This window comes from Colobus angolensis, unplaced genomic scaffold (assembly GCF_000951035.1).
Source record: "Colobus angolensis palliatus isolate OR3802 unplaced genomic scaffold, Cang.pa_1.0 Scaffold75, whole genome shotgun sequence".
In the NCBI taxonomy this organism is placed as follows: Eukaryota; Metazoa; Chordata; class Mammalia; order Primates; family Cercopithecidae; genus Colobus; species Colobus angolensis.
In genome coordinates, this window is record NW_012121265.1 from 7037171 (window position 1) to 7063872 (window position 26702).

General features: G+C 38.6%; 1 protein-coding gene across 4 annotated transcripts in view; it reads left to right on the forward strand.

The window, feature by feature from the left end:
• Positions 1 to 25319, forward strand: part of GPAM (glycerol-3-phosphate acyltransferase, mitochondrial) — a 63399-nt gene extending 38080 nt beyond the window's left edge. For 3 of the 4 annotated variants that reach the window (XM_011927873.1, XM_011927872.1, XM_011927874.1), the window contains exons 7-22: positions 1412 to 1558; positions 2186 to 2282; positions 2929 to 3065; positions 6277 to 6376; positions 6707 to 6919; positions 8728 to 8841; positions 10633 to 10718; positions 11424 to 11539; positions 13496 to 13566; positions 14369 to 14633; positions 15179 to 15321; positions 16811 to 16888; positions 17822 to 17962; positions 19169 to 19358; positions 20524 to 20582; positions 21530 to 25319. In XM_011927873.1, the coding sequence (XP_011783263.1) occupies positions 1412 to 1558; positions 2186 to 2282; positions 2929 to 3065; positions 6277 to 6376; positions 6707 to 6919; positions 8728 to 8841; positions 10633 to 10718; positions 11424 to 11539; positions 13496 to 13566; positions 14369 to 14633; positions 15179 to 15321; positions 16811 to 16888; positions 17822 to 17962; positions 19169 to 19358; positions 20524 to 20582; positions 21530 to 21646 (2074 nt within the window). In that variant the 3' untranslated portion in view covers positions 21647 to 25319. Of the gene's footprint in view, positions 1 to 1411; positions 1559 to 2185; positions 2283 to 2928; positions 3066 to 6276; positions 6377 to 6706; positions 6920 to 8727; positions 8842 to 10632; positions 10719 to 11423; positions 11540 to 13495; positions 13567 to 14368; positions 14634 to 15178; positions 15322 to 16810; positions 16889 to 17821; positions 21325 to 21529 lie in introns of those variants that run through there. The other variant, XM_011927875.1, reaches the window with a different exon arrangement.
• The last annotated feature ends 1383 nt before the right edge of the window (positions 25320 to 26702 follow it).

A 26702-nucleotide genomic window follows, 5' to 3' on the forward strand; every position in this document is an offset into this window, starting at 1 on the left:
GCCAAAAGAGAAGTGAATTTGATATTTTTGCCAGTTACTGAGTACCTAGGTACAAATTCTTATACTAGAAAGTCATTGCTAGAAATCTTAATGAGATACTGCCTTTGCTCTCACAGGAGCTTGCTTACAATAGGAAAGACTGATTGGAACTCAGGTGGAATGGGAAAATAAATATTCTAGAGTGTGGGAGTTTGGGTGAAGGTGTTCCAAACTTCCATACTCTAGCATATCGATTCTAGAGTACTAGCCTCACTGGTGTGGCCAGTTTTAGAGATCTACCTGGATTTGGGGAGCAGGAGATCAGGGTGAATTAAAAGGCTGCTTTGAATTCACAAGTGTCATTTGTAGACTCTTTGTTATGTTTGTTAAGGCCTGAACAATGCTGGCACATAGTATGTACTCAAGAGATACTTTTTGAATGGATGAGTGAGTAGTTGATAATGGAGGTGCATCAGTCATGGTAATGACTTGTAGAAACATTCCTGGCCAGAATGCAATGAATGCTTTTTAGGGAATAGACTTGGGGGACATCAGTGTCCTGTGGTATTGGTCTTTTTGTATTAGTGAATTATGGGGCTGTGTGGAATTTTGCTGTACCTCACTAGTCTAAAATCAACACCATTGGGATAAAACACAATTATATGAAACTCTTAGGTTATTATATATTCTGTTTTCTTGTTAAAACCTTTAAGTATGTTTGTTTCACACAGATGTTTTGACTAGTAACTGGGATGTTAGAAATGGTTTAAGGAGGTTGAACCTCATGCTTTCTTCTTTAAGTCAGCTGGAAGATTTATAAAACTGGGTTAAATGTTTCCTTTTATCTCGCTGCTTATGATTCTGTCCTGTGCTCTTTTGATCTTGAGCTGTGCCTTAAAATTACTGGTTTGAGTTGAAAAATTTTGTAAATATTTATGTCCCTTTTTGGTCCCTCCCAGAGTTTTACATATATTTTTACTAATGGAGGCAGAATACAAATTAAAAGTAAATCAAGTCTTCAAAAGAAAAATCACACTTTAATTTGGTTGTAGACTTTTGGATACCTCTGAATTATATGCCTAAAGGGATAACCTTTCTTTTTCTCTCTTCTACTAGGGTACAATTTCGTGTCCCTCACACTTCAATGGGAACATTCAAATGCACATAGTTTTCATCCAGTAAATCTGAATTAAATTCTTAAGTCCACTTTTCAGATTCCTCAGAGATTCTTTGATTTAGGAATATAATACTCTTAATATTTAGTAGATAGCCAGGAAGAGCACTTCTAGCTTGAGCTTATTCTTTCATGTTGCCACATTTTAAAGAGAACATATATTTTGTTTTGTGATTTACAGCTGCAGTTTAGAAAATACTGAATACAGAATGTAGTATAGAACCAGTTACATTGTCTCTTTTTCCATTTTCACACCAGAGTACAAGAGGCAATTGCAAAAGTGGCTGCTGAATTAAACCCTGATGGTTCTGCCCAGCAGCAATCAAAAGCTGTTAACAAAGTGAAAAAGAAAGCTAAAAGGATTCTTCAAGAAATGGTTGCCACTGTCTCACCGGCAATGATCAGGTATTAAAAGGCCAGACAAAAAGCTTTCAATCACAGCCATGCTGATTTGAGCAAGTAAGACTGAATTATTGAACTTTCCTAGCATAGTTCTCTTTATCCAAAAGATGTTTCAATGAATCCTGATATTAAATTAAACTCTTCTTGTATTCTTCTTCAGCTTTCATGCAAAGTAGCACTGTGGTAGGCTTGAAGGTGCCTTCATCTCTGTTAATTGATAGCAGCCAATGTATTACTACTAACATCTCATCTAGACTAGTTGTGAATCAACTTTCACATATCCGAGTCATAAAAGGAGTGGTTTGTGTACATCAGAGGGATTATTCTGCTCACTAAATATTCATTCACCTTGGTCATTTGCTTCTGCAGTATAAAATATTTTTAGAGTGAAATATATTTGTAGTCTATAATAAATGGATACTTTTGTAAGTAGTATATATATATAAAGTTAACTCTAGTTCAGCAATTCAGATACACATGCATGCGTGTGCACACACACACACAAAGTCATTTACAAGAAATTTTAGGTTGTAGGTCCATAAATTTAGATAGAAGTCAACTGTATATGCTTGTATGTAAAAATATATGTGTGTTCGTTTATGTTGTTTTTTTGTTTGTACTTTGTTTCAGACTGACTGGGTGGGTGCTGCTAAAACTGTTCAACAGCTTCTTTTGGAACATTCAAATTCACAAAGGTCAACTTGAGATGGTTAAAGCTGCAACTGAGGCAAGAATTTCTGTGAATCAATTACCCCATTTTCCCCTCATTTGTAGAGTGATTTTAGAGTTCTTGTGGAAATATTCTCTTGTGTACTGTTATGTATTTCAACCCATTTGGAAGATTTCCCTCTTTTGTGATAACTTCAGCAGCTGTGTATTTGGGGAGGAGAAATGGGATACAGGAGTACTTATCAGCAATATGCAGGATTCCTTTTGTAAGTTACCTTGCAACAACCCTGAAAATCTGGTAGAACAATCCCTATTTTGTAGATGAAGCAATAGAGACACAGATAGATAAATAGGTTGTCTCAAGTGGCAGATAATAAGTGACTTGTCCTGGATTTCAAACAAACCAAGCCTGACTCCAAAACCTGTGCTCTTTTTATATCAGTAGAGCTGCTTCTCAGAAAGGATATAAGTCAACTGGAACTCTTGATTGCTCTTCTTCCCCCAACTTATTTCTGTTGTTGTAGTTGCTTTTATTTTTAGCTCAAAAAGTATTACATTGAAGGAAGTTCCTATTATTGGAAAATGTTTTAAAGAGCGAGTCACTGATTAGCCAGTGTTTGAGTGACTCTAGCCAAATATGCAGTTGCAAAGTGTGATTGAATTTTACATTTGAATTTTAAATTTGGCATTTTTCCCTTTGCTAGACGAATTTGCCGCTTCTGTTTCTACCAGTTCATAGATCCCATATTGACTATCTGCTGCTCACTTTCATTCTCTTCTGCCATAACATCAAAGCACCATACATTGCTTCAGGCAATAATCTCCACATCCCAATCTTCAGGTAAGATGAGCTTATTTTGGAATTTAAGGAATTAAAAAGGCTATGTTTTGAATTTTTGTTTTTTAAATTATACCTTTCGATATGTTATTGTAAAGATGACATTAGCCTTTTTTCTTTTATTATAAAAATGATACATATTTATTGTGTAAAATTTGGAGAGTGCAAAAATGCATTAAGACTATCATCATTATTTATATATTTTATGTGGGATACTTGGTGAACTGTGACTACCTAAACTTTATAGGCGTTATTTATCAAATAGATAAAAGGTAGTTAGAAGGGCAAGATAGCAAATTACCAGACCAGGCTCAGCAGTAGGGAGTTGTGTGGGGGGGGGAGGGGCCAGTGAAGTGGGAGAAGGGTTAGTGATAAAAAAGATAACCATACCTGTTACTTTGACCTCATAATTTAGTAGAGCTAGAACCACTTAAAAAGTACAATATCATGGGAAAGGTGTCTTTTAGAGGTTTTCACCTTTTGAAAGGTATTTTAGAGGTTTTCCTCAATGTGTTCCATTTAGGGGAAATGGTATGTGCAAATGTGGAGAGATACAGGAGCATGATGTGGTTGGGAAGTGGTAGACAATTGGGTAAGGTGGGAATATGGGATGCATTAGGAAGGATCAGAGATTGGAGGTGGTAGCTGCGTAGGTAGAGCCAGATCAAAACAATTTCTAAACTGGGAGATTAGAGTTTGTCCCGTACTTGAGAAATGACACGTTCAGATTTGTATTTTGAAAGGTCATTCTGGATTCGGAAGAATGAAATCAATTCTGCTTCCATTAGGATAGTTCAGGCAGAAGATAATGAAGGTTTAAATTAAAAGTATAGTATTGTTTTTGGACAGGAGGGCATAGATTTAAGAAGTATTTAGTAGCTTGAATTTGTAAGACCCAATGCTAGTCCATATGGGGTCTCAATAGAGGGGGAGAGGAAGGAGCAAGATTCCCAGGTGTTTACCGGCTGGGAAACTGGGTAGATGGTAGGTCTGATCACCAACAAGGAATTGGTGAGGAACTGGTTGAGCTGGTTTGGGAAATTAAAGTTTCAAACGTGAAAGCACAAAGCATCTCTAAGGTCAGCTCTGTAGGTAGAGAGTAGATAAGAGGAGCATGAGTTTAGAAAGAGACTAGAAGGAAAGTGGGCTGGCAGGTTGTGCAGGTGGAGCTTCACAAGATGGCATTCGTCACCTTTGTGTGCTGTGTCCTCAGTATCACAGTCTAAGGAACTCCTTCTTAATCCCTTGGCTCAGAGTTCTATAGGCTTTCGGAGTTCTGTAGCTAACCAGACCAACTGAAGAGAAGCCATGCTTTCATGCAGTCAGTGATATTTATCCAGCTATGCTTTAGACAAGAGAGAACAAACTATATAGTCCTTGCCTTCACATAGCTTAATGGATAATGTAGACAGACAGCTAGCTGTAATACAGTGTGATATGATCCTACAGGGTAGATGTGCTTTTCCAGGAATTAGAATATCTGTGTTTGCTCTCCAGGGGACCTCTTCCCAGAACCAAGGAACCTGGGAAACTGAATTAGAAAGTCATCAGGAAGTTTCTGGTGGGCACAGACTTAGAGGGAAGAATGACTATTCCAATGGGGCTCTAGAGAAGCCTTGCTTCTCTTGTAATTAGAATATTTGCTGTACCTTTTTCCTTCACATTTGGTTCTCAACTAGGATTTCTTGGAACTACTTAATAAACACTGATAATTTTTTTGTAATCCAACTTCCCTTTCATGGATTCTGCCAGCGATTGTGTAGCTCACCTGTCCTTCAGACACAGCAGGCTGTAGATAACCTAGTCTGTTTTTGTGCAGCTTTCTTTTGTTACATGACAGTCTACGCATTCACAAACCACTTCTCACGTGTTATTTTTGTGGATGGCTCATCTCATTCATTTTACTCTGCAGAGTTTTACTCTCAGAGTGATGCTAAGCTTTGGCAACACCTTACTGTGGCCTCCTTATATTTACTGTAGAGCAGTGGTCCCCAACCTTTTTGGCACCAGGGACCAGTTTCATGGAAGACAATTTCCACGGACCATGGGAGTGGGGAGAATGGTTTTGAGATGATTCAAGCATGTTACATTTATTATGCACTTTATTTCTATTATTTCAATGTAATATATAAATAAATAATTATACAACTCATCATAATGTAGAATCACTCGACGGTCCCAACTAGGGGTGATGGGAGACAGTGATAGATCATCAGGCATTAGATTCTCATAAGGAATGCACAACCTAGATCCCTCATGGGCAGATGTGCAGTTCACAATAGGATTTGCACTCCTATCCTATGAGAACCTAATGTTGCTGCTGATCTGACAGGAGACGGAGCTCAGAGGGTAATGCAAGTGATGGGGAATGGCTGTAAATATAGATGAAGCTTTGCTTGCTTGCCTGCCACTCATCTCCTGCTCTGTGGCCTGGTTCCTAACAGGCCAGGGACTGGTATTGGTCCGTGGCCCTGGGGTTGAGGACTCCTGCTGTAGAGGATACCAAAAATATATATTAATGTTTATATTAGTATCACTCGAAAAGAATAGGAGGCTGTGAGTTTGGAAAGATTGACTTAGTTTCAACTTCGTATCAGAATTAGTGTTGTTGAAAGAGACATGGGGTTGGGAAAAGAATTGTTTTATGCCTGTGTGTGTGCGAAGGAAGCACATTTTTGTTGCATGTTTTGGAAAGATGGTTATGTGTGGTTTCAGTTGGATAAAATTATTTTTGTCTCACAAGGACCCTCTGTAAGCAATAATTATTTGGGAAAATTTTCCCCAAGGAGCTTTTGTAATAAACATCATATTCATTTTGTAGTAAAGGTGTCATGGGCAAATTTCAGAATGTCTAAGGGTCAGTGTCTTGAGACCCTGGGCAGGATTTTAAAATTTAGAAGTGTGCTGTAATCCTCTTAAAATCTATACTATCATTTTTACGGGTAGTATGTCATGCAAACTCCTTTTGGCTTGGAACAGATGTCATAGAGGCTCATTATACACAGTGATATCCCAAAGTCTGATGAACAATGTAAATGACTGAAACATGTCAATAATGTGGAAAATGAAAAAAATGCCTGCATTTTTACTGTCAGCTGCTCAAGCAGCACATAATGGCTTGTATCCATTTGGCAAATGTTTTGAATCAACTTGGAATGTGAGTATTCTTTTTACATTTTTCTTTGTAAATAATTCATGCATTCTGAATTTATAGTACTTTGATCCATAAGCTTGGGGGCTTCTTCATACGACGAAGGCTTGATGAAACACCAGATGGACGGAAAGATGTTCTCTACAGAGCTTTGCTCCATGGGGTATGTGTGATCTCTAATTATCCTTAGGGCCCTTGTGTTGGTTATCACGGTGGAAGGAAAAAGGACTCTTTTGAGTTGAAATTTTTTAAACACTACTCTTTGAGAAATTTGAGTGATTATTGCTTGAGTTTGTTAATTTTTTGTTGTTAATGTTGTTATTACCAAAATATAGCATTGAAGGAGCTGCTTTATTAGTGTGAATAAGATACTTTGTCAGTAGTCAAGTTATAGTTTTTTCTGTTTTGCTTTTAAAAAAAGATTTAATTTTTCTGAGCTCATTCTAAGTTGAGTGGTCTTGAATTCATGTTTTACTTTCTTCTTATATCCCAGCATATAGTTGAATTACTTCGACAGCAGCAATTCTTGGAGATCTTCCTGGAAGGCACACGTTCTAGGAGTGGAAAAACCTCCTGTGCTCGGGCGGGACTTTTGTCAGTTGTGGTAGATACTCTATCTACCAATGTCATCCCAGACATCTTGATAATACCTGTTGGAATCTCCTATGATCGTATTATCGAAGGTCACTACAATGGCGAACAACTGGTAAGGATACCTAAACAAAAGTTGTCTTTGCTTATCAAGTCTTTTAGACTTCACTTTTAGAATTTAGATTTGCTTTTAGAATTAACTAAGAATTTTTTTTGGTACTCCCTGTGTTTAAAGCACTGTATGAAATGTGATTGGATGGGCACGGTGAGTAACTTTCATGCCCTATCTTTAACTCTTTTGGTAGTGCTTATATGGTGTTTTCCTGAGCTTGGCAGAAGTGACCTGGTTAGATTTATCAGTGACGACCTTGGTCATGGGATTGGAAAGTGGGAGAAGACTTGCCACCATGTTGCAGTCTCTGCTGTGGAAGGTTATCTGTGGTTTGTTCTCCCCAGGGCTTAATGAATATGTGCATATTTTAAATTGGGCTTGAAGAACTTGTGAGGTCATGGTGGCAAAAACACCTACAGATTGAGAAGTAGCAATGACTTTTTCAGTACACCTTTTTATTGAAGTGTAATAGTTACAAAAGAGTATATAAATCATAACCATGTAGCTTGAATCATCACAAAGTGAATACATCTATGCAACTAGCACCCAGATCAAGGAACAATATTACCAGGACCTTTGAAACCCTCCTCGTGCTTCTCCTGTCATCATCCCCTCAAGGTTAATCATTAATTTCATTCGTTCAGACTGGGTTAGTTTTGCATATTTTTGCACTTACGTAAATTGGATAATATGTGGTCTGTACGCATCTGGTTTCCTTTGCTTAAGCAGGTGTTTGTGAGATTCATCCACATTGTTGCATGTAGTCTATTTCTTCTCATAGCTGTGTAGTATTCCAGTGTATGAGTATACCATAATTTATTCTACTGTTAATAAAATGTTTGGCTGTAATTATTCTTGTATATTTTTTCTCGATGACCATATACATTCATTTTGTTGGATACGCACTTAGGAGAAGAACTGATGGGTCTTAAAAAATATGTATTTTCAGCTTTAGTAGGTACTGCCAACCACTTTATCAGAATGGTTTTACCAGCTTACCACTCCAGTCAGCCGTTAGAGTTCAAGAGGAATTTAGTTTTGTTTTTATTTATTGTGGAAATTTTGGGTGAGGTACTTATTTCAAGCTTACGGCTCCAGACGTGTCAGAAATTCAAGGACATCTGACAATCAGAGGCTTTAGAAATTAAGTGATAGGCTTACAGATTAGGTGATGTGATCTGTATGACACTCTTCTCCTTGTGTTCTATGAATCTGTCCTTGATGTATACCCTACTCATCCTGACTGTGTCTCACGAGTTCATATCTGAGTCTGTGTCCATTACATGTCCTGCCATTGTGCCTTATATGTAATAGATACTAGGTGTTTACTGAGTGAATACTCAGTTCAAAGGCCACTGTGAAGCTGGATTTGCAATTACTTGCCTAATATTAGACATTTAGACTCTGGTGATCATCAGACCTCAGATACATGACCTCTTCGATGTTTTATTCTTATTTAAGAACTACAGAACAGTTTTCCAGGCTATGTCATATTTTTCCTTCATTAGTATGCAATTGTATTTTTGTGAATTGTGTGAACATGATACTAAATGAAATAGTATTAAATGTTTTGTTTTTCATTGACTGAATTCCATCTGCCAATGACATGATTACATCTTTGAGCATCTTTGAATACTAAACATTTTCTGACAGGCCGCAGTTAATGACTGCTTCCTTTCCTTCTTCATTTATTGTTCTTTTTCAAGATGAACTTACAGTTTCCATAAAACAAGTTATTCTGTGGATAATAGAATGTTTGTGTATGTGTTGGCTTTATTTCTCACCATGTGATTATCACTATTGGAATTTAGGGCAAGCCTAAGAAGAATGAGAGCCTGTGGAGTATAGCAAGAGGTGTTATTAGAATGTTACGAAAAAACTATGGTTGTGTCCGAGTGGATTTTGCACAGCCGTTTTCCTTAAAGGTGAGTGTCTGTTGAAATGAAACCAGGTTGAAGCATCGACCTGGAGTCAGGAGGCTCCAGTGCTGACTCTAACAGCACCTCTCTGTGTGACTTGGGGCTGGTTTGCTCTCCTGTAAAATGAGGACTATGAGAAAGGTGGTGTTGCCTAAATTTTTCCACAAAATTTGCCTATTGACAAAGAAGAGTGAGTATCTGTTTTTGGGAGATATCAGGCTCAATATTTATTGCTATTATTATTTTTTTAAAATTCATGAGCATCTAAGGGGAACAAAAAACACGTAGAAGGAATAAGTTCTAGTATTTGATAGTACAGTAGGGAAATTTTAGTTAATAGTAATTTATTGTATATTTCAAAATGAAAGAGAAGAATTGTAATATTCCCAACACACACAAAAAAGGTAAGTGTTTGAGGTGATGGTTATCCCAATTACCCTGATTTTATCATTACACATTGTATATAGGTATCAAAATATCACATATACCCCAAAATATGTACAACTATTATATATCAATTAAAAAACCCCAGAAGCCAAAAAAGTTTTTGAGATGGATGAATAAATAAACGAATAAATAATTGTAAAAAAATAAAAATTCATGTGAATCTTGCATGTGCCTTTATAATATGTATTTGTATCTTATGTTTTAAAATTGCCTTTAGGGGAAAGTTTTCCAAATACCTCCCCTAAAAGCTGGGTAACTTTTTTTTTTTTTTTTTTTTTTTTTTTGAGATGGAGTTTCATCCTCTTGTCACCCAGACTGGAGTGCAGTGGCGCAATCTCAGCTCACTGCAACCTCTGCCCATTAGGTTCAAGCAATTCTCCTGCCTAAGCCTCCTAAGTAGCTGGGATTACAGGTGCCCGCTACTATACCTGGCTAATTTTTGTATTTTTAGTAGAGACACGGTTTCACCATGTTGGCCAGGCTGGTCTCAAACTTCTGGCCTCAGGTGATCCTCCCACCTCGGCCTCCCAAAGTGCTGGGATTACAGGTGTGAGCCACTTCACACAGCCAAAGCTGGGCAAATTTGACAGGATGATGCTATGTCCTATTGTGTAGAATCCAGTACCACACATCCTAAGAGATAGTGCCATCCACATTGAAAGTCTGGGACTGGCAGGTCCCTGAGGCCCTTGCTGTTTTAAATTCTTAAGATATTCAAATTGTAAAGGAGAAGGAGAAGAATGGGTACTGAAGTAGGGAGCCCAGGGATAAGGAGCAGAAGGTCCCGCCTCTCCTTTTATTCTACTTTCTGGCTTAACTTTAAGAGATTCCAGCTGCTGTGGTAGATGCTTGCTGGACTTAAATGTTTTGATCTTTTAGAACCTCATCATTTCTTTTCTTTTTCTTTATTTTTTAAATGGTCACATAGCTCCTCTGTCTTGTTATGATTTGCTTTTAGATTGAGATTCTTTTGAAAATAATGTGATTCTTGGGTTGCCAGATTTTTTAAAGTATGATTTTGTCTATCATCACTATTAATGATACTAAGAATGTCAATTTTATGATGACGTGTGAGAAAAGTTAAAAATTTCTTTTAATTTTAAAATGATTTTATTTAAGCATCCTATTCTTTGTGTCTTCAGTTCTTAAGTTCAGCTTCATGCTTAGCAACAATCTGTGAATCATTCTGGACTTCTGAAGACAGTCTAGGACATAGAAAGTATTTCCCATGCTCTATAGCATGGCTTATTTCATACACAACTGCCTTTTAACCTTTGGAAGATGAAATTACATTTTATATGTTGATGTGAAAGTGAGGGTAAATGATCATGTTATATTTTTTTTCTCCAGGAATATTTAGAAAGCCAAAGTCAGAAACCGGTGTCTGCTCCACTTTCTCTGGAGCAAGCGTTGTTACCAGCTATACTTCCTGCAAGGTAAAATTTGTAGAATTTTTTAATGTTAATCAAGCTATCAAACATCTGTTATTTCTTGTATTGCATAGATTAACCTTATTAAAAATGTGCACATTCTTATTTTCACTTCTTTACTCAAGTAACTTTTCTCTTGGTCCAATAAGGAATATTGAGTTGACATGTTTTCATATTAGTTTGGAAGTTTTTAATTATTTGCTTATAAAAGCTTTTTGATTTTGTGAATTATATAGGAGTTCTTATTTGATTTATGCTTTTTGAATACTTGAACTGAGTTTTTGTGGTAGTAGGTTATGCATATTGTGTGTAAGTGAACCATAGAAAAGGATTTTGCTGTTTGAATTTTTCAGAATTCAAATTGAATTTTAACTTAGATAAATTGAATATGAAGCCTTTCCTTTCATATGTGGAAGTGTTGAATTTTCAGAAATGTTTTAGAATCTGGCATCTTGCTTTATGTATTCTTTCTGCCAGTGGTTTTGGAAGTGATGTATCAACAGACTATTTAGTCATAACTAAATAACAATTTTTGGCCAGGCCATAATATAGTCTATTATGGAGGAGACTAACCCATAGAAATACTCTATGTGTGGTTTAAATTTAAAGTATATAGTAATTTAAAGTATCTAATTCATTGAAAGATCAGTTCCACATAGTTTGCTTTGTAAAAGAGTGTGGTTGTGGGTTGATTTTCGAAACACTTTTTAGACCCAATGATGCTGCTGATGAAGGTAGAGACACATCCATTAATGAGTCCAGAAGTGCAACAGATGAATTCCTGCGAAGGAGGTTGATTGCAAATCTGGCTGAGCATATTCTATTCAGTAAGTAGAATACCAGACTCTTTAATTCTACAATTTAGATTCATCATGGTGTGGTACAAACTATAAGGTTTTGGAATCTGTTGAGGTTAGTTTCCACTTCTATTAATTCACAGGTGGTGATAGGTAAGTTATTAGAAAGAAGGTGATACCATGGGGATTTGAGGTAATTGGAGTTAAACATCTTATACAGTGTCTGGTAATTGTAGGTGTTCATGTGGTAGTTGTTGTGCTTTTTAAAGATAGTTATTATTAAAATGATTTGTTGCCTCTATTGCTCATTAATGTGTTTTATTTGAACTACTTGAACTAATTTGTGGTACAACGTCTAGATTTATGGTTGCATGTCCATTTCTGCTTTGACCCCATGAGTTTTTATAATGCAGCAAATATGAGTGGCCTTGTATAAAGCTTTGCCTTAGCCGTGGAGAATACAAAATGAATAATTAATGGTTCTGAACTCAACGAGCTTATGTTCTCGTCAGTGGGATAGTTATACACAAATAATTAAAGTGAACCTGGAGAGGAGTGTGAGTTCACTGCAGGATCAGTCTTCTTTAAGTTCCAAGTTGTACAATTGTGTACTGTTGTGGAGGCTGCTTTAAAATCCCAAGGCAGCACAATGGTTCTTTGCTGCTCAGCCCAGTGGTGATTTCTTTCTTGCTGCTCTCTGGGCCAGGACCCTGATGATACTTTCAGCGCCTCCTGCCAATGTTACTGGGGAGGCCTCCCTCCCTCACCTGGCTCCTCCCATTCTGGAGGCTCCTATTCCTGCTTGACTTTGGGTCAGAGGATTCTTTCTCAAGCACATTTGATTGTGTCTCTCTCCTGCTTAAAATCTGGATACAAAAAATAATACCTTATTGTCGAAAAGTTGGAAAATAAAGATGAAATAGATAGCAAAAACCCACTACCCAAATAACCATTGGTGTTGCTGTGTGGTCTCTAAAAATATTTTTTACAGTTTAGTATTGTGCAGCTTTCCATTTGTAACACATATATTCATATTTAAAAATTCTTTATAAATATTTTAATAGCTATACATATAGTACCGAGTACTTTTTTTTAAACACTGGAGACAACTTCAATTACAAGTAGTGAATGAAGTGTTCATAAATGTATTGTCATCTTAGAAAACTCACAAATGTTGTTGTGATTTCAGATTATCATTCCATGGGTGTTCTCAGATTTGATTTATATAATTATAATTTTATGCAAATTCACTGTAGGGGTATGCACTGTAGTCATTCTCAAATGTGTTTCTGTGCCCTTCCTTCTTACGTCTGGGTCAGGTTGAAAGAGGAAATACAAAGGTATTGAGCACCCTGTGTACTGTGGCTCCTGTGCCGGGCCAATCATTTTATTCTCACACAGTCTAATGAGCTAGGTAGTATTTTCATTTTACCAGTGAGGAAAGTGAGGCCAGGAATTCAAGTAATTTGCCCCAAGTCATGAAGTTAGTTAGTGAGTTAATTAGGATTTGAGCCCAGACTTTTCTGACTTCAAGTCAGCTGTTATCCTTTTACTACACCTTCATTTTACTATGGTGAATACCAGCAAGAAGAGTGAAGTGGAGTTGTAGTTATAATAGACTACGTGGGAGCAAGTCAAGGAATATGGAAATGGGAGATCCTGTAGAACTCAAACAGGCTTGTACTTTGGGTCTTGATATTTCAATGAAAGTGTCTCTTTGTCATTCAGTAACTAAATTCCATTGGCCTGGATTGAAGGTGGACCTGTCTTAGCCTGTTATATGATGAACAGTGATCTCTAATGATGTTCCATTATACCAGAACACTGTAATATTATAACTTCCTTTTGGTAAATCACACTTATGGGAAATGTGATAGACGACTTTTACAATTTTAAATACTCCTGTTTAAAATTTAGGTATTTCAAAAAAGTTCAGCTATATTTGTAAAAAGTGCAACTAAAAAAAGCTTTGTGTTTGCCTTCCAGCTGCTAGCAAGTCCTGTGCCATTATGTCCACACACATTGTGGCTTGCCTACTCCTCTACAGACACAGGCAGGTATGTCTGCAATGTCACCTGCAGTTAAGTAGGAAGCATTAGAATGTTTTGTTAGCTGCTCAGATACATATCCAAGGGCAAATTTGGCCCACTCATGGCCAGTACTATGAGGTAAACAGTAAAATAAGCTGAGGACCCTGCCCAAAGGAGCTTATCAACTTGGTGGAGGAAGAATCTACATTTAAAAACAAAACAAAACAGACTGCTTAATATATGTAGTACAAAGCTATTGCGTGATTAATACTGTTAATGTAAATAAGATCTATTTCATTAACATGTGGTATGTATTCTGACAGCAAATGCTTTCCAAACGAATTGATTGACATTTTAGAACCCACCGTTTATCCTCCCAAAATACATTTTTCTAAACTTCATGATGGAAGAGACCACACCAGTCTTGTTCAGTCATGTTCTCAACACCAAACACAGTGCCAGTATATATAGGCACCAAGTAAATATTTGTCAGATAAATATTTAAAATGAAGGAAATCTTGCTAAAAAATAAGCACTCCTTACTTGCAGATGGCTTTTTTTCTCTCCCTTGTGATCTTACGTGTGCATATCATGTTTCACGGCTAGAGTGTTCACTAGCATGTGTAATGCCTTGACATTCCTGGAGGACCAGCTTTTGAAGCAGTTTTCTGACTTGCTCTGCATTGGTGTTCTGGCCCTACTTCTCTCTGTGCTAGCAGTGAGCTGCAGGAAGGCCAAGGCAAGAGGAAAGTCTTGGAGTGTTGACCTCCCAACTTTTTGGAAAGTAGGTTTTCCACTGTCATGATACCATTTCTGTCTCTTTCTTTAGGGAATTGATCTCTCCACATTGGTCGAAGACTTCTTTGTGATGAAAGAGGAAGTCCTGGCTCGTGATTTTGACCTGGGGTTCTCAGGAAATTCAGAAGATGTAGTAATGCATGCCATACAGCTGCTGGGAAATTGCGTCACAATCACCCACACTAGCAGGAATGATGAGTTTTTTATCACCCCCAGCACAACTGTCCCAGCAGTCTTCGAACTCAACTTCTACAGCAATGGGGTACTTCATGTCTTTATCATGGAGGCCATCATAGGTATGTCAGTCCTTGAAATATTTTCATGGAAAATAAAAAAGCTTAAAACACATAGTGGTATCTGCTTTAATTTGGGTGATAGCCCCTTGCTTGAGGGAATGTGGCTATAATTTTAGTTTTCAAATGAAAATGTAATCTCCTGTTATATCACCGTTTGTAACTACAATGAGTAATTACTGAATTGCCATTTGTATAATATTACCTTATTTCTCAGGAGAGGTAGAGTGGCCTACAATCCAGGAGATGAAAATCTAACTGAGATGAGATATATACAGGGCAGCAAAGTGAGTGGAGGGCCTCATTTGTGATTAAGAGAAAAGAGAGGAAGGAGAGAAGAGGGGGCTCATGTGTTTGGAGAAGGTTTTTGATGCAGTTGGGATCATATGGAATCATAAGCATTTAATCTTGTGGGATTTACTTAAATTTCTCGAAATACAGGCCATTATTTTTGATGTATTAATAATCTCTTAAGGTTATTTGAGCTAGTTGAAGTTTTTCTTGGAGACTTTGAGCTGGCAACTTCATTGTTGCTTTCCTTTTCTTAGCTTGCAGCCTTTATGCAGTTCTGAACAAGAGGGGATTGGGGGGGCCCACCGGCACCCCACCTAACCTGATCAGCCAGGAGCAGCTGGTGCGGAAGGCGGCCAGCCTGTGCTACCTTCTCTCCAATGAGGGCACCATCTCACTGGTGAGTGAAGACTCTTCAGTGTTGCCTGGTCTCTTTGCTTGAGCGTTTTCGTGAAAACATAACCTCCGTGTTTTTCTGTTAGAGAATGTTTGGCCCATTTTTGATACTTTATATTCCACTCCTGGATTTCAGTGACCACCAAACCAATATGTCATTTACTATCTTGGTTTGCTCTCTGGGTCACTGCTCCACTGAATCTATCCTGCAGTATGAGCAATGATAGGACAGATTGCTCAATGTTCTCAGGCAGTCGCATCCAAAGCTAGTGAGCACGTATTGTGTGTGAGCCACTGGGTCAGTGGTTTGTAAATAATTAACGCACCCACCTGTAGATGATGGACCCACAGATGGTAAGAGTCAGAAGCAGCCTTAAAAATCATCTGCTCGGCCAGGTGCTGTGACTCATGCCTGTAATCCCAGCACTTAGGGAGGCTGAGGTGGGCAGATCATGAGGTCAGAAGATCGAGACCATCCTGGCTAACATGGAGAAACCCCGACTCTACTAAAAATACAAAAAAAATTAGCTGGGTGTAGTAGCACACGTGTGTAGTCCCAGCTACTTTGGAGGCTGAGGCAGGAGGATCGCTCAAACCTGGGAGGTGGAGGGTGCAGTAAGCCGAGATCGCGCCACTGTTCTCCAGCCTGAGTGATAGAGAGAGACTCCATCTCAAAAAAAAAAAAAAATCATCTGCTCAACCCCTCTCAATTTACAAATGAGGAAAACAAAGCCCAGCAGTACTAATGAGCGTTTATATTCTATACCCAAACACTTGGGCGTTTATCATGAGACATATGTATTTAGCAGTAGATTTCCTTCTTCTCAAAATCGTCGACATGTAGAATTCATATTTTATTTGAATTCCGATATTTTCTTTTGTATGAATGTGTCTTGAGATGTTCATGAGATAAGGGCATGTGTTAGGAGTACCGCCCCTCCACGCCGTGCTTTGGGTGAGGTGTCCTGGTGGTCCTGTTGGGGAATCTGTTTTGCATGAACCGTGGGTGGTGGGATGGGAGGGACAAGGGCGGATAAGACTCGAAGATTGACTTTGTCTTTTCTCTGGTTTTTGTTTACTTATTCCAGTGTTGTGTTTCCTCAATCACCACGTTTGTATATGGTATTTATTATAACTGTTGCGGAAAACTTGTCTTAGAAAGTAAAAGAAATAGGTGGGGGGGAACTGATAAGCAGTCTTCAGAGGGCTTGCCACGTTGTGTGTGGGGAGAGAATTGAGCTCAGGAGTACCCCTTGCAGGTGGTGCAGTGTTGGGTGCTCTGCCAGTTAAGTGACAGAGGTCTCTTCTTGGGCTTTGTCCATGACCATGTGTGTATCAAGAATGTGGGCACTGGGAATCACAGGACTTGCTCAGTGGGGTGACGGAGGTAACAGAATGGAAGGCTTTGGCAGCTACCTTGTACCATGTTTTCTGCCTTTAAAAAAAGAAGTATAGAATGGTGGCATTTACATCTAAATGACTTTTCTTTTCAGCCCTGCCAGACATTTTACCAAGTGTGCCACGAAACGGTAGGAAAGTTTATCCGGTACGGCATTCTTACAGTGGCAGAGGTAAGAGGAAGAGCTTTCCTTTATTTGTCTGTATGAAGTTACTTGCTCTTCTTTCCCTTTTATACCACTTATTTAAACCAATAATTGGCCGGGCGCAGTGGCATGCGCCTGTAATCCCAGCACTTTGGGAGGCGAAGGTGGGTGGATCACCTGAGGTCAGGAGTTCAAGACCAGCCTGGCCAACATGGCAAAACCCTGTCTTTCCTAAAAATACAAAAATTAGCTGGGCATGGTGGCGCGCGCCTGTAATCCCAGCTATTTGGGAGGCTGAGGCACGAGAATTGCTTGAATCGGAGAGGTGGAGGTTTCAGTGAGCCAAGATCGTGTCACTACACTCCAGCCTGGGCGACAGAGTGAGACTCAGTCTCATAAATAAATAAATAAACAAATCAATAATTACATTTGGTATAGAGTCATGTTCAGATGTAGAGAAGAGAAAAATAAGAATGGGGAGAATAAGTGTCCTTTGGATGATTTAATATTTTGGTTCCTATTTGTAAGTTGTGTTATCTAAAACATATCCTGACTTGATTCCGTGACATCCAGAAGTTTGTATGCTAAGTTGAGATGTTACACCTATCAGTATGCTTGTAGCTTGCACATCTGCAGTTTTCATTTTTGAGATTCTGTCTTAATTTTGGTAGATTTAGTGTAGAGGGGATGGCCTGGAAAAGTAGATATCAATTTAGAATATGTGGGAGTACTTTTATTGGATCTTTCTGGTAGCTCTCCCCTCCTACCCGCCCTTTCTTTTGTCCCCGGCTGTCTCCCGACTGAGTTTGAGTTTGGAAGGGAAGTGGATTGACATTATGAATGGCTAAACAGAGAAGAGCCAGGAAGGGTCAGAGAAGAGGACTGCCTTGTTGGCTCCACTGGGCAGTTGTTTGTGTGCCAGTGCAGATTTATTTACTATCCATCATCTCCTTGGCCTAGCACGATGACCAGGAAGATATCAGTCCTAGTCTTGCTGAGCAGCAGTGGGACAAGAAGCTTCCTGAACCTTTGTCTTGGAGAAGTGATGAAGAAGATGAAGACAGTGACTTTGGGGAGGAACAGCGAGATTGCTACCTGAAGGTACTTTGGTGAAGAATTCTGGTGGATATTACAGGGATATGTTGAGGTTTATGTTGCAATGAGATCAGCTAGAGCCCTGGTGATGTCTTCATATCTAAAGAACTCCCCAACTAGCTCTGGTGCCTTCTGTGTGGTAAAGACACTCAAACTGTTTGAGTTGAATTAATACCTTAAATTATTCGGTTTAAGTAGAAAAGGAAAGGAGAGTCTGAAAAGTCAGGGAGATGAATGTTATAGGTGAGACTTTCACCATCCTTTTATGAAATACACAGGTGTATACCTGTTTATCTACACCTGCACCCCCTCATGAGGCAGCAGTGTTGCTGTTGAGCTGCCATTGGCCTAGTTGCTCTTTTTGAGTCACTCTTGCTGTCCCTCCCAAAATTTCATATATTGAGCTCTTTGCTGTCAGTTAAAACAAATACCATTATAGGAGAAAATTTAGATTAAGAAAAAGTCCCTGATTTAGAAAAGTCAATTTTGTCTAATTTATAATTTTAGAACTTAGTAATAATGACCCATCTTTTCTGAATACTCTAAGTGGATTACTCTTTTTTGACATTTAGAAATTGTCTTCTTTTTCACTTGGGTGGTATTAGTGTAGTTTTAAGATTGGGCAGTGATCTTGCTTTCACACTCCAGAGGGGCTTCACCGAACCAGTGCGTTTTGGGTAGGTACAGTGAGAGCCCTCCGGCCATAAAGCACCCCCGTCACGGTGGCCATCATTCCCCACATTGCTGGACTGTGGGCAAAGGCCATTTAGGGGAGGCGGGGAATAGGCGCTGAAGAAGGAATGAGATGATCTTAGCGGTCTCCCATTGGTTGGTTTGCAGATTTGAGTGACTGTTGAGCCCAGGCTTCAAACTGTGGAAGGCCTAGTCTTAGGAGCAGCTGTTTTCAGTGATGATAGCATGTCATAATTACAGCATTCAGTTATGAAAATTTCTTCTAGGTGGCTGTTCAATGAACACAAGCCTCAAATACTATAAAAAAGTGGATGATTACCATAAAGAATGTGTTTGAAAGCCAGCAGTTGTTTCCAGCAGAGATTCTCTGCATGAGGGGCAGGGGGCTGCTTTCATGTAGTGCCGATGTGAGTGGCCATCTTCTCACGTTACTGGCTCTCCAGAGAAAGTCCTCTGTCCTCTTGCCTTGTGTCTCTTGTCCCTTCCTCATGAGTTCATCTCCTGCTTTCGCACACTCAGGTGAGCCAATCCAAGGAGCACCAGCAGTTTATCACCTTCTTACAGAGACTCCTTGGGCCTTTGCTGGAGGCCTACAGCTCTGCTGCCATCTTTGTTCACAACTTCAGTGGTCCTGTTCCAGAACCTGAATATCTGCAGAAGTTGCACAAATACCTAGTAACCAGAACAGAAAGAAACATTGCAGTATATGGTATGTTGAGTCACTATTTGTTCTTTTAAAATCTTTTTTTTTTTTGATTAGAGAAATTTGCTAATTGTAGAAAATTGGAAAAATGCAAACTTATCCTGACCTCTAACACCGTAGAGTATTACTATTATCTTCTTTGGTATGTTATATAAGTTGAATGATACAGTTCTACACTCTTACGTCTGGCTTTTTTCACGTAACGTTATTTTTGAGATTCATACATGTTGCATATAGTTTGTTCCTTTGTTCTTGTTATGTAGTGTTCCATTGTATAAATTACCACATTTTATTCATTCTGCTGTTGAAGGATATTTGGGTTGTTTTCAGTTCACAACTGCTTTGAACAGTGTTGCTGTGAGCATGTTTGAATATGTCTTTTGGTGAACATCTGTGCCCCTATATACAGCATATATATGGGAACAGAATTACCTGGTTGTAGGCTCTAGATATATTCGGCTTTAGTAGATACCGCCAAACAGTTTCCAGTACCTGCTTGTACTCCCACAACAGTGTGTGTTTCACTTGCTGCACATCTTGGCCAGCGCTCCGTCTTGTTTGTTTCAGGAGATATGATTGGGGTGGGAGTAGTATTTCATACAGTTGTAGTTTGGAGCTGAAACTACTTTGAATCACTTTTCAGAGCCAGAAGGAATCTAATCTAATCACCTCGTTTTAGAGTTGAGGAAAATACCCAAGGTCACACTGCTAGTTAATGGGTGATCTTGGGATCAGAAATCTTGTTTCCTAACCTCGAGGCCTGTGTTTTCTCTGGTTCCACTGATGTACAGTCATCTGTGTACCACTGGGTAGCTTAAAGAATGTTTATACGCTGTCTCGTTTGATTCTCACAACAATCCTGGACAATGGATGTTTTAGGTATTTCTATTTCCCTCCATTCTCCCTATTTCTCTCTCTACACCCTCTTTTCTTTCCCCCTCCCGTTCTTGTTTACCTCAATATAGGACAAAGTAGGTTTACACAAAGTAGGTGTAACAGCAAGTCAGCTGAGAACTCACAGGTCGCCAGTGGTGGACGTGGGGCCCCACCCCTGTCTGCTGACTTGCCCTCATTCTCTTCCTAGCTCCCCATACTTTCTTACTGTGGCTATTGGGATTGTCATGATTTGTTGGGCCTAACCATTTGACAGGGTTTTATTCTCTCTCTTCAGCTGAGAGTGCCACATACTGTCTTGTGAAGAATGCTGTGAAAATGTTTAAGGATATTGGGGTAGGTGTCCACCATTTATGGTATAAAAGCTATCTTAGCTTCTGTTCTCTTTAGATCGAGTCTGTTTGAGCTACCTTTGTGGTGGGGTGGACCCTAAGAGAAGCAGTTTCTGCTCGCTTAATGATACAGGCGTTTTTGGGAATGGAGCATGTAGGATGGGTTGGGCTATGTTGAAGGTGAAACCCATCAGTGTAGATTTATTTGAATGTTCTGGAATTTTACTGGTTTCACATTTATTCCCAAACTGCTATATATAACTGGTATCAATATGTTTCAAGGTGCTACAGGTTGAGTATCCCTTATCTAAAATGTTGGGACCAGAAATGTTTTGGATTTCAGATTTTTTTGGATTTTGGAATACGTGCCTTAGACTTACAGGTTGAGCATCTCTAATCCGAAACCCAAAATGCTCTAATGAGCATGTCTTTTGAGCGTCATGCTGGCGTTCAAAATGTTTCAGATTTTGGAGTACTTCAGATTTTTGACTTTGGGATTAGGACCACAATCTTGGCTCTTAATTATTCCATATGATTTTTAGTTACTTTCTTGTATTTTTACAAGTATTTCTAGAAGTATCCTCAGGTGTCCTTTACCTTCATGATTGATGGAGAATGTGAGTTCCATAGAGATACTAGTGGCCTTTTGTGAGGGACTGTTTGTGACTTTATTCTAAGTCATTTTAGAGTACAGTTATATTGGTTAAAATTTTAGCATATAGTTATGTTGGTTGAACTCCATCAAAAAAAAAAAGAAAAGAAAACCTTGCTTGCATTGTAAACTCCCACCTCATACACACACACATGCATACATTTACTTAAAGCCAGGATATGGTTTTGTGTGCCTTTACTGCCTTCTGAGGTCTAGGAAACTACAGGTCAGGTTGGTGATAGAAATTTTTTTTTATTTTTTATTTTTTGCCTTTAATTTAATCTAAACTTTTTCTTTAGGTTTTCAAGGAGACCAAACAAAAGAGAGTGTCTGTTTTAGAACTGAGCAGCACTTTTCTACCTCAATGCAACCGGCAAAAACTTCTAGAATATATTCTGAGTTTTGTGGTGCTGTAGGTAACGTGTGGCACCGCTGGCAAATGAAGGTCATGAGATGAGTCCCTTGTAGGTACCAGCTTCTGGCTCGAGAGTTGAAGGTGCCGTCGCAAGGTCAGGCCTGCCCTGTCCCGCAGTGATCTCCTGGAAGACAAGTGCCTTCTCCCTCCATGGATCTGTGATCTTCTCAGCTCTGCATCCACACAGCAGCCTGCAGATAACACTTGGGGGGACCTCAGCCTCTATTCGCAACTCACAATCCGAAGACTACAAGATGAAATCTCAATACATTATTTTGGAGTTTATTAAAGATTGACATTTTAAGTACAGCTTTTAAGGACTAATTACTGTGATGGACACAGAAATGTAGCTGTGTTCTAGAACTGAATCTTATATGGTATACTTAGTGCTATTGGGTAATTTGTTGGTATATTATCTGGTTAATGGTTAATGCTTCCTTTAAAAATAATTGAGTCATCCCTTCACTCTTTTTCAGTTTTATCTTTGTCAATAGTAGCTACATTTTTAATGGGAGCACCTTTTATCCCAAGTGCTTTATAAATGAATGGACTGATATATATCACACCCAGGTATCACTGTGCTGTCCTTTGCAGTCAGATATAGAAAATGTTTTTAAGAGGTATGTGAAAACAGACAGTATTAGTTTAGGTCGGGAACTGAGATATTGTAATCAAATAATTAACATCAGGAAGTTAATTTGGCTGGCAAAATTCTAGGGAAACTTGGCCAGAAAACTGGTGTTGAAGGCTTTTGCTCATATAAAAAAGTGCCATTGAGTTTTAAATGACCAGCAAATATTTAGAACCCTTCCTGTTTTATGTCTGTACCCCGTCTACCCCTCAGGTAATACCTGCTTCTCACGGGTACAGCTGTTTCTTGGAAATCCTCCAACCAAATAGCAACTTTCCTAACTTGATTAGCTTGAGCTGACAGACTCTTAGAATACAGTGCCCTGGCCACAACTGATGAGGGCTTTCTGTACTGCACACAGACTGTGTACTGCACCCCAGTCCAGGTGCCCACTTGAATTGTGCCGTGCACAACCTGTCCAGTATATGCATGTGGTGGCCCTACTGACTGGTAATGGTTAGAGGCATTTATGAATTTTTAGCTTTGAGGAAAAACCGTGACTTTTAACAAATTTTTATGGGTTATATGCCTAAACCCTTATGCCACATAGTGGTAAATAATTATGAAAAATGGTCTGTTCATAATTGGTCGGTGCCTTTTGTGAACAGGGAGCGTAATTATTAGTTTATTATGGTAATTAAGGTGATTTCTTAAATATCATGTAATGTTAAAACATTTTCTAACAGTTTACTGTTGTTTATCTCTAAGATATTATGGAATTAAGAATTTTTCCAGATGAGTATTACATAGTTTCTTTGACTTTAGTATAAAAATACTGAGAATTAAGTTTGTACTTCTATAAGCTTGGATTTTAAACACTAATAGTATCTCATGAGTAACGTGTGTTTTGGGAGAGGGAGGGATGCTGATTGATATTTCACATTGTATGAAGTATCATGTTTGAAACTCATAGCAATAATGCTATGCTGTTGTGATCCCTCTCAAGTTCTGCATTTAAAATATATTTTTTCTTTATAGGAATTGAGGTACTGTTAAGTCATTGTCAGTTGTAGTAGCTCTGATGTTGAATGAGATAATCACATTTTAGCATTCCATTTTACTGACTAGGGTAGAAGAACACTTTTCTTGGCTACATTTGGAGGATACCCAGGGAGTCTTGGGTGTTCCTTATCTGGGGAATCAAACATTTCACTAGTCTCTTTTTTTCATCCTTTAAATTGTAGATTAAGGATTACTCAAGCTCACCATTATTCAAGGTGGGGACTCACTTCCCAGTGGATACTCTGCCCTGCCTGTCACTGCTGCAAAGAGCTGCTGCTTCTCCAGCCTAAGCAGAGAAAATATGGCTTCTCTTGCATTATTTTCCCTTTTGGTTGGTTTGTTTTCTAGAAGTTCGATCAGATGCTTTGAGGAATGCAATGTATGATTTTGCTAGCTCTCTTACCACTTAAGTCACTGTGAGGATAAATATGCATGCATTTTGTAATTAACTGGTGCTTTGAAAATCTTTTTTAAGGGAGAAAAATCTCAACCAAAGTTATGCTCATCCAGACAAGCTGACCTTTGAGTTAATTTCAGCACAACTCATTCTTCAGTGCCTCATGACCGAAAAACAAAAAACAAAAAAAGAAAGCATCTTCACAATAAAGCTTCCAGATAGCACCGTTTTGCGAAAAGATACGTTCTCATTGTTTTCCAACAGTGATGGCTTCCATGTAAGGTTAAACAAACTAGGTGCTTGTAAATAATTTTATTACAGTTTACTCTATTGCATTTCTATAACATGAAATGCATGCCCTTCAGGGGAAGACTGTGAGTCAAGTTAAAAAAAAAAAAATTAAGCAATATGCAACTGCTCTCTGTTTTTAAAAATTAGAATGTCCTAAGTGATTCAGAAGAGAGGAAGGAATTTATGTACTCTTAAAATTGCGTGAAAAACAAGGCAAAAACTAGCGTGAAGTGTGTAGAACTGTTAACTGAGACGGCATTGAGTCTTCCTTCTGAAATCTGGTAAATCTCACAAAGTCATGAGGGTATATGGAGAAAATATTTCTGGGATTACAATGAATGTAAGCCCAGATTGTGGAATTTCCAGTAACCTGGACCGGGAAAAGCATTTCCCATAGTACTCCATGTAATATGAGTGCTCTGTGAGATGTTCATCAGTGTTTTATAGAAATGGTGTTGCTGGGAACTAAGTTTGCACATGGAAACTTATAATGCACTTTAGCGCAGTAAGGGCTTGGCATCTGGCAGTGAAAAACTGTTCAACCCAGCATTGCCCAAACTATTTTGACATCAGGACCTTTTTCTCCTTTGGGATACCTGTGAACCTTTCACTAATGTCCTGTGGAGAGCATTTTGGGAAACACTGTTAGATAGTTCTTTAAGGAGACAAAACAGTAATGAACACATGGCACTGGGGCAGAATTCACATGCATTTTGTAACATCCAGTGTGGCGTTGAATAGATGTGTATTTCCTCCCCTAAAGAAAATAAGCACAGAAAATTATATTGTAGGTGATCGGAGCTCTTTCCTTTGATAGAAAGAACAGCCCCAATGATCCTGGCTTTTTCACTGAACGTATCAGAATACATGGATGAATTGGGGTTAATAAGGTTTTCATTCAGATGTAGAAGAAAGTATTGTACAACTGAATGCAGATTTTTATCCACAGACAGTTGTAGTGTTTAGACGTGACAGGACCTATCGTTGAGGTTTATAAGACTTACTATGGGCTGTAAACCTATTTTTTAAAACTCTTTGTAGAAACCCGAGACTTGTTATCTGGCATTTTAGTTTAATACAAACTAATGATTGCATTTGAAAGAGATTCTTGACCTTATTTCTGAACATCTAAAGCTCTGAAATGTCTTGATGGAAGGTATTAAACTATTTGCCTGTTGTATAAAGAAATGTTAAGACTGTTGTGAAAAGAATTACTGTAAGGTACTGTGAAATGACTGTGATTTTGTGAGCGAAACATACTTGGAAATACTGAGTTGATTTTTATGCTTGTTAATGTATTGCAAGAAACACAGAAAATGTAGTTTTGTTTTAATAAACCAAAAAATGAACATATTCTTGATGTGTTGGATTTGTATTTAAGACAGTTTCCTACATAATTCACTATACGAACAATTAGTCTTTTCTGACTTTATATAGCAACTTACTAAAATGCTTAATGATATCTTACATAAATGTATGAACCTACAGTACATGCTTTTATTATTGACCCACAGCTTTCCAAATTTGATCAAGCATTTGGAGATGTAGGTCTGCTTCTTAGCTGTTGCTCTCCTTTTATTTAGTAAATATTCATATTCTAGAGAGATTCTTTGGGTTTTTGTAAATATTTCTTTAAGCTTGGTGCTTTTTGTTATATTTTTACATATTTAAGTTTATAAAAAGTGTTTTCTCCACTAGTTTATCACAGTTGCTCAAACAATATTAGTTTACTTTTTTGACAAGAAAATTATTTATTTTATCAGAGCACAGATTTTGTGGATTCTTTGCAAGTTCTCGAATACAGCCTGATATCCAGAGTGTTCCTTCTGGGAACAGTGGTAAACGTGTGCCTGCTGATGATGTCCATGTCCTTTGGATGCATGATGTGGCTGTCAAACTGACTGACGCCCAAGACCATCCCATCCGTTCTCCAGCCAGCCTCTCTCCCTGAACTTTCTACTTGAACCCTTCTGATTTCCTCTGTGATGTTGCCGTGACTGTGCCCTTACTCTGGCACATTCATTCTTTGCATTAGCAACTCTCTTGCTGCTGCCAAAGGTTACCTTCTGTTTATTGTAGCTAAATTCTAACTTTTACAGCCACTAGGTAAGTGGATGTTAATTTTGAAGTCTCATCTCTTATTTAGTCTACTCTCTAATTGTAGTCCTATTATTTTCCTTTTTAAGCCCTTGCTGTCTTCTACACACCTAGCTAGTAAAATTCCAACATACCTCCTTGACATGTGCAAGGGCACTTGTGGTGTTGACACCCCCACCTGGCTTCTCTTGCCCCTTCAGTTTCCATGGCCCTATTGTCTCCTGTCTACCATCACGACTCCGTTCTTCTCCAACTCCTTGCCTCCCATCCCTTACCAGATGGTCCTGGTGGTGGTGCCTGGTCCTCTGATTTGAAAAAAAAATTTTTTCAATATAATCTGGAATTTGCTATTTTTATGTGAAAGCATCTAATTTTTACACGATGGTCCAACAACATGTATGGATCAAGTAAATTGCATTTCCAGGCCATTTCTGTCTTGGCAACTGCCAGTTCGTATCTTTTGGCCTAGGAAAAAGAATCATGAAAGGATGAGTTTCTAGGTGCCCCTTCCAGGAGGAGCTAGTAGGCAGTCCCCAGGGGAGAGAAAGCTAACCTTGGTCACCTGACTTAGGCAGGACTAGAGCTTGAGGCAAGTATCTGATGAAGACTGGTGATGTTTAACTAGGCAATGAGAACATC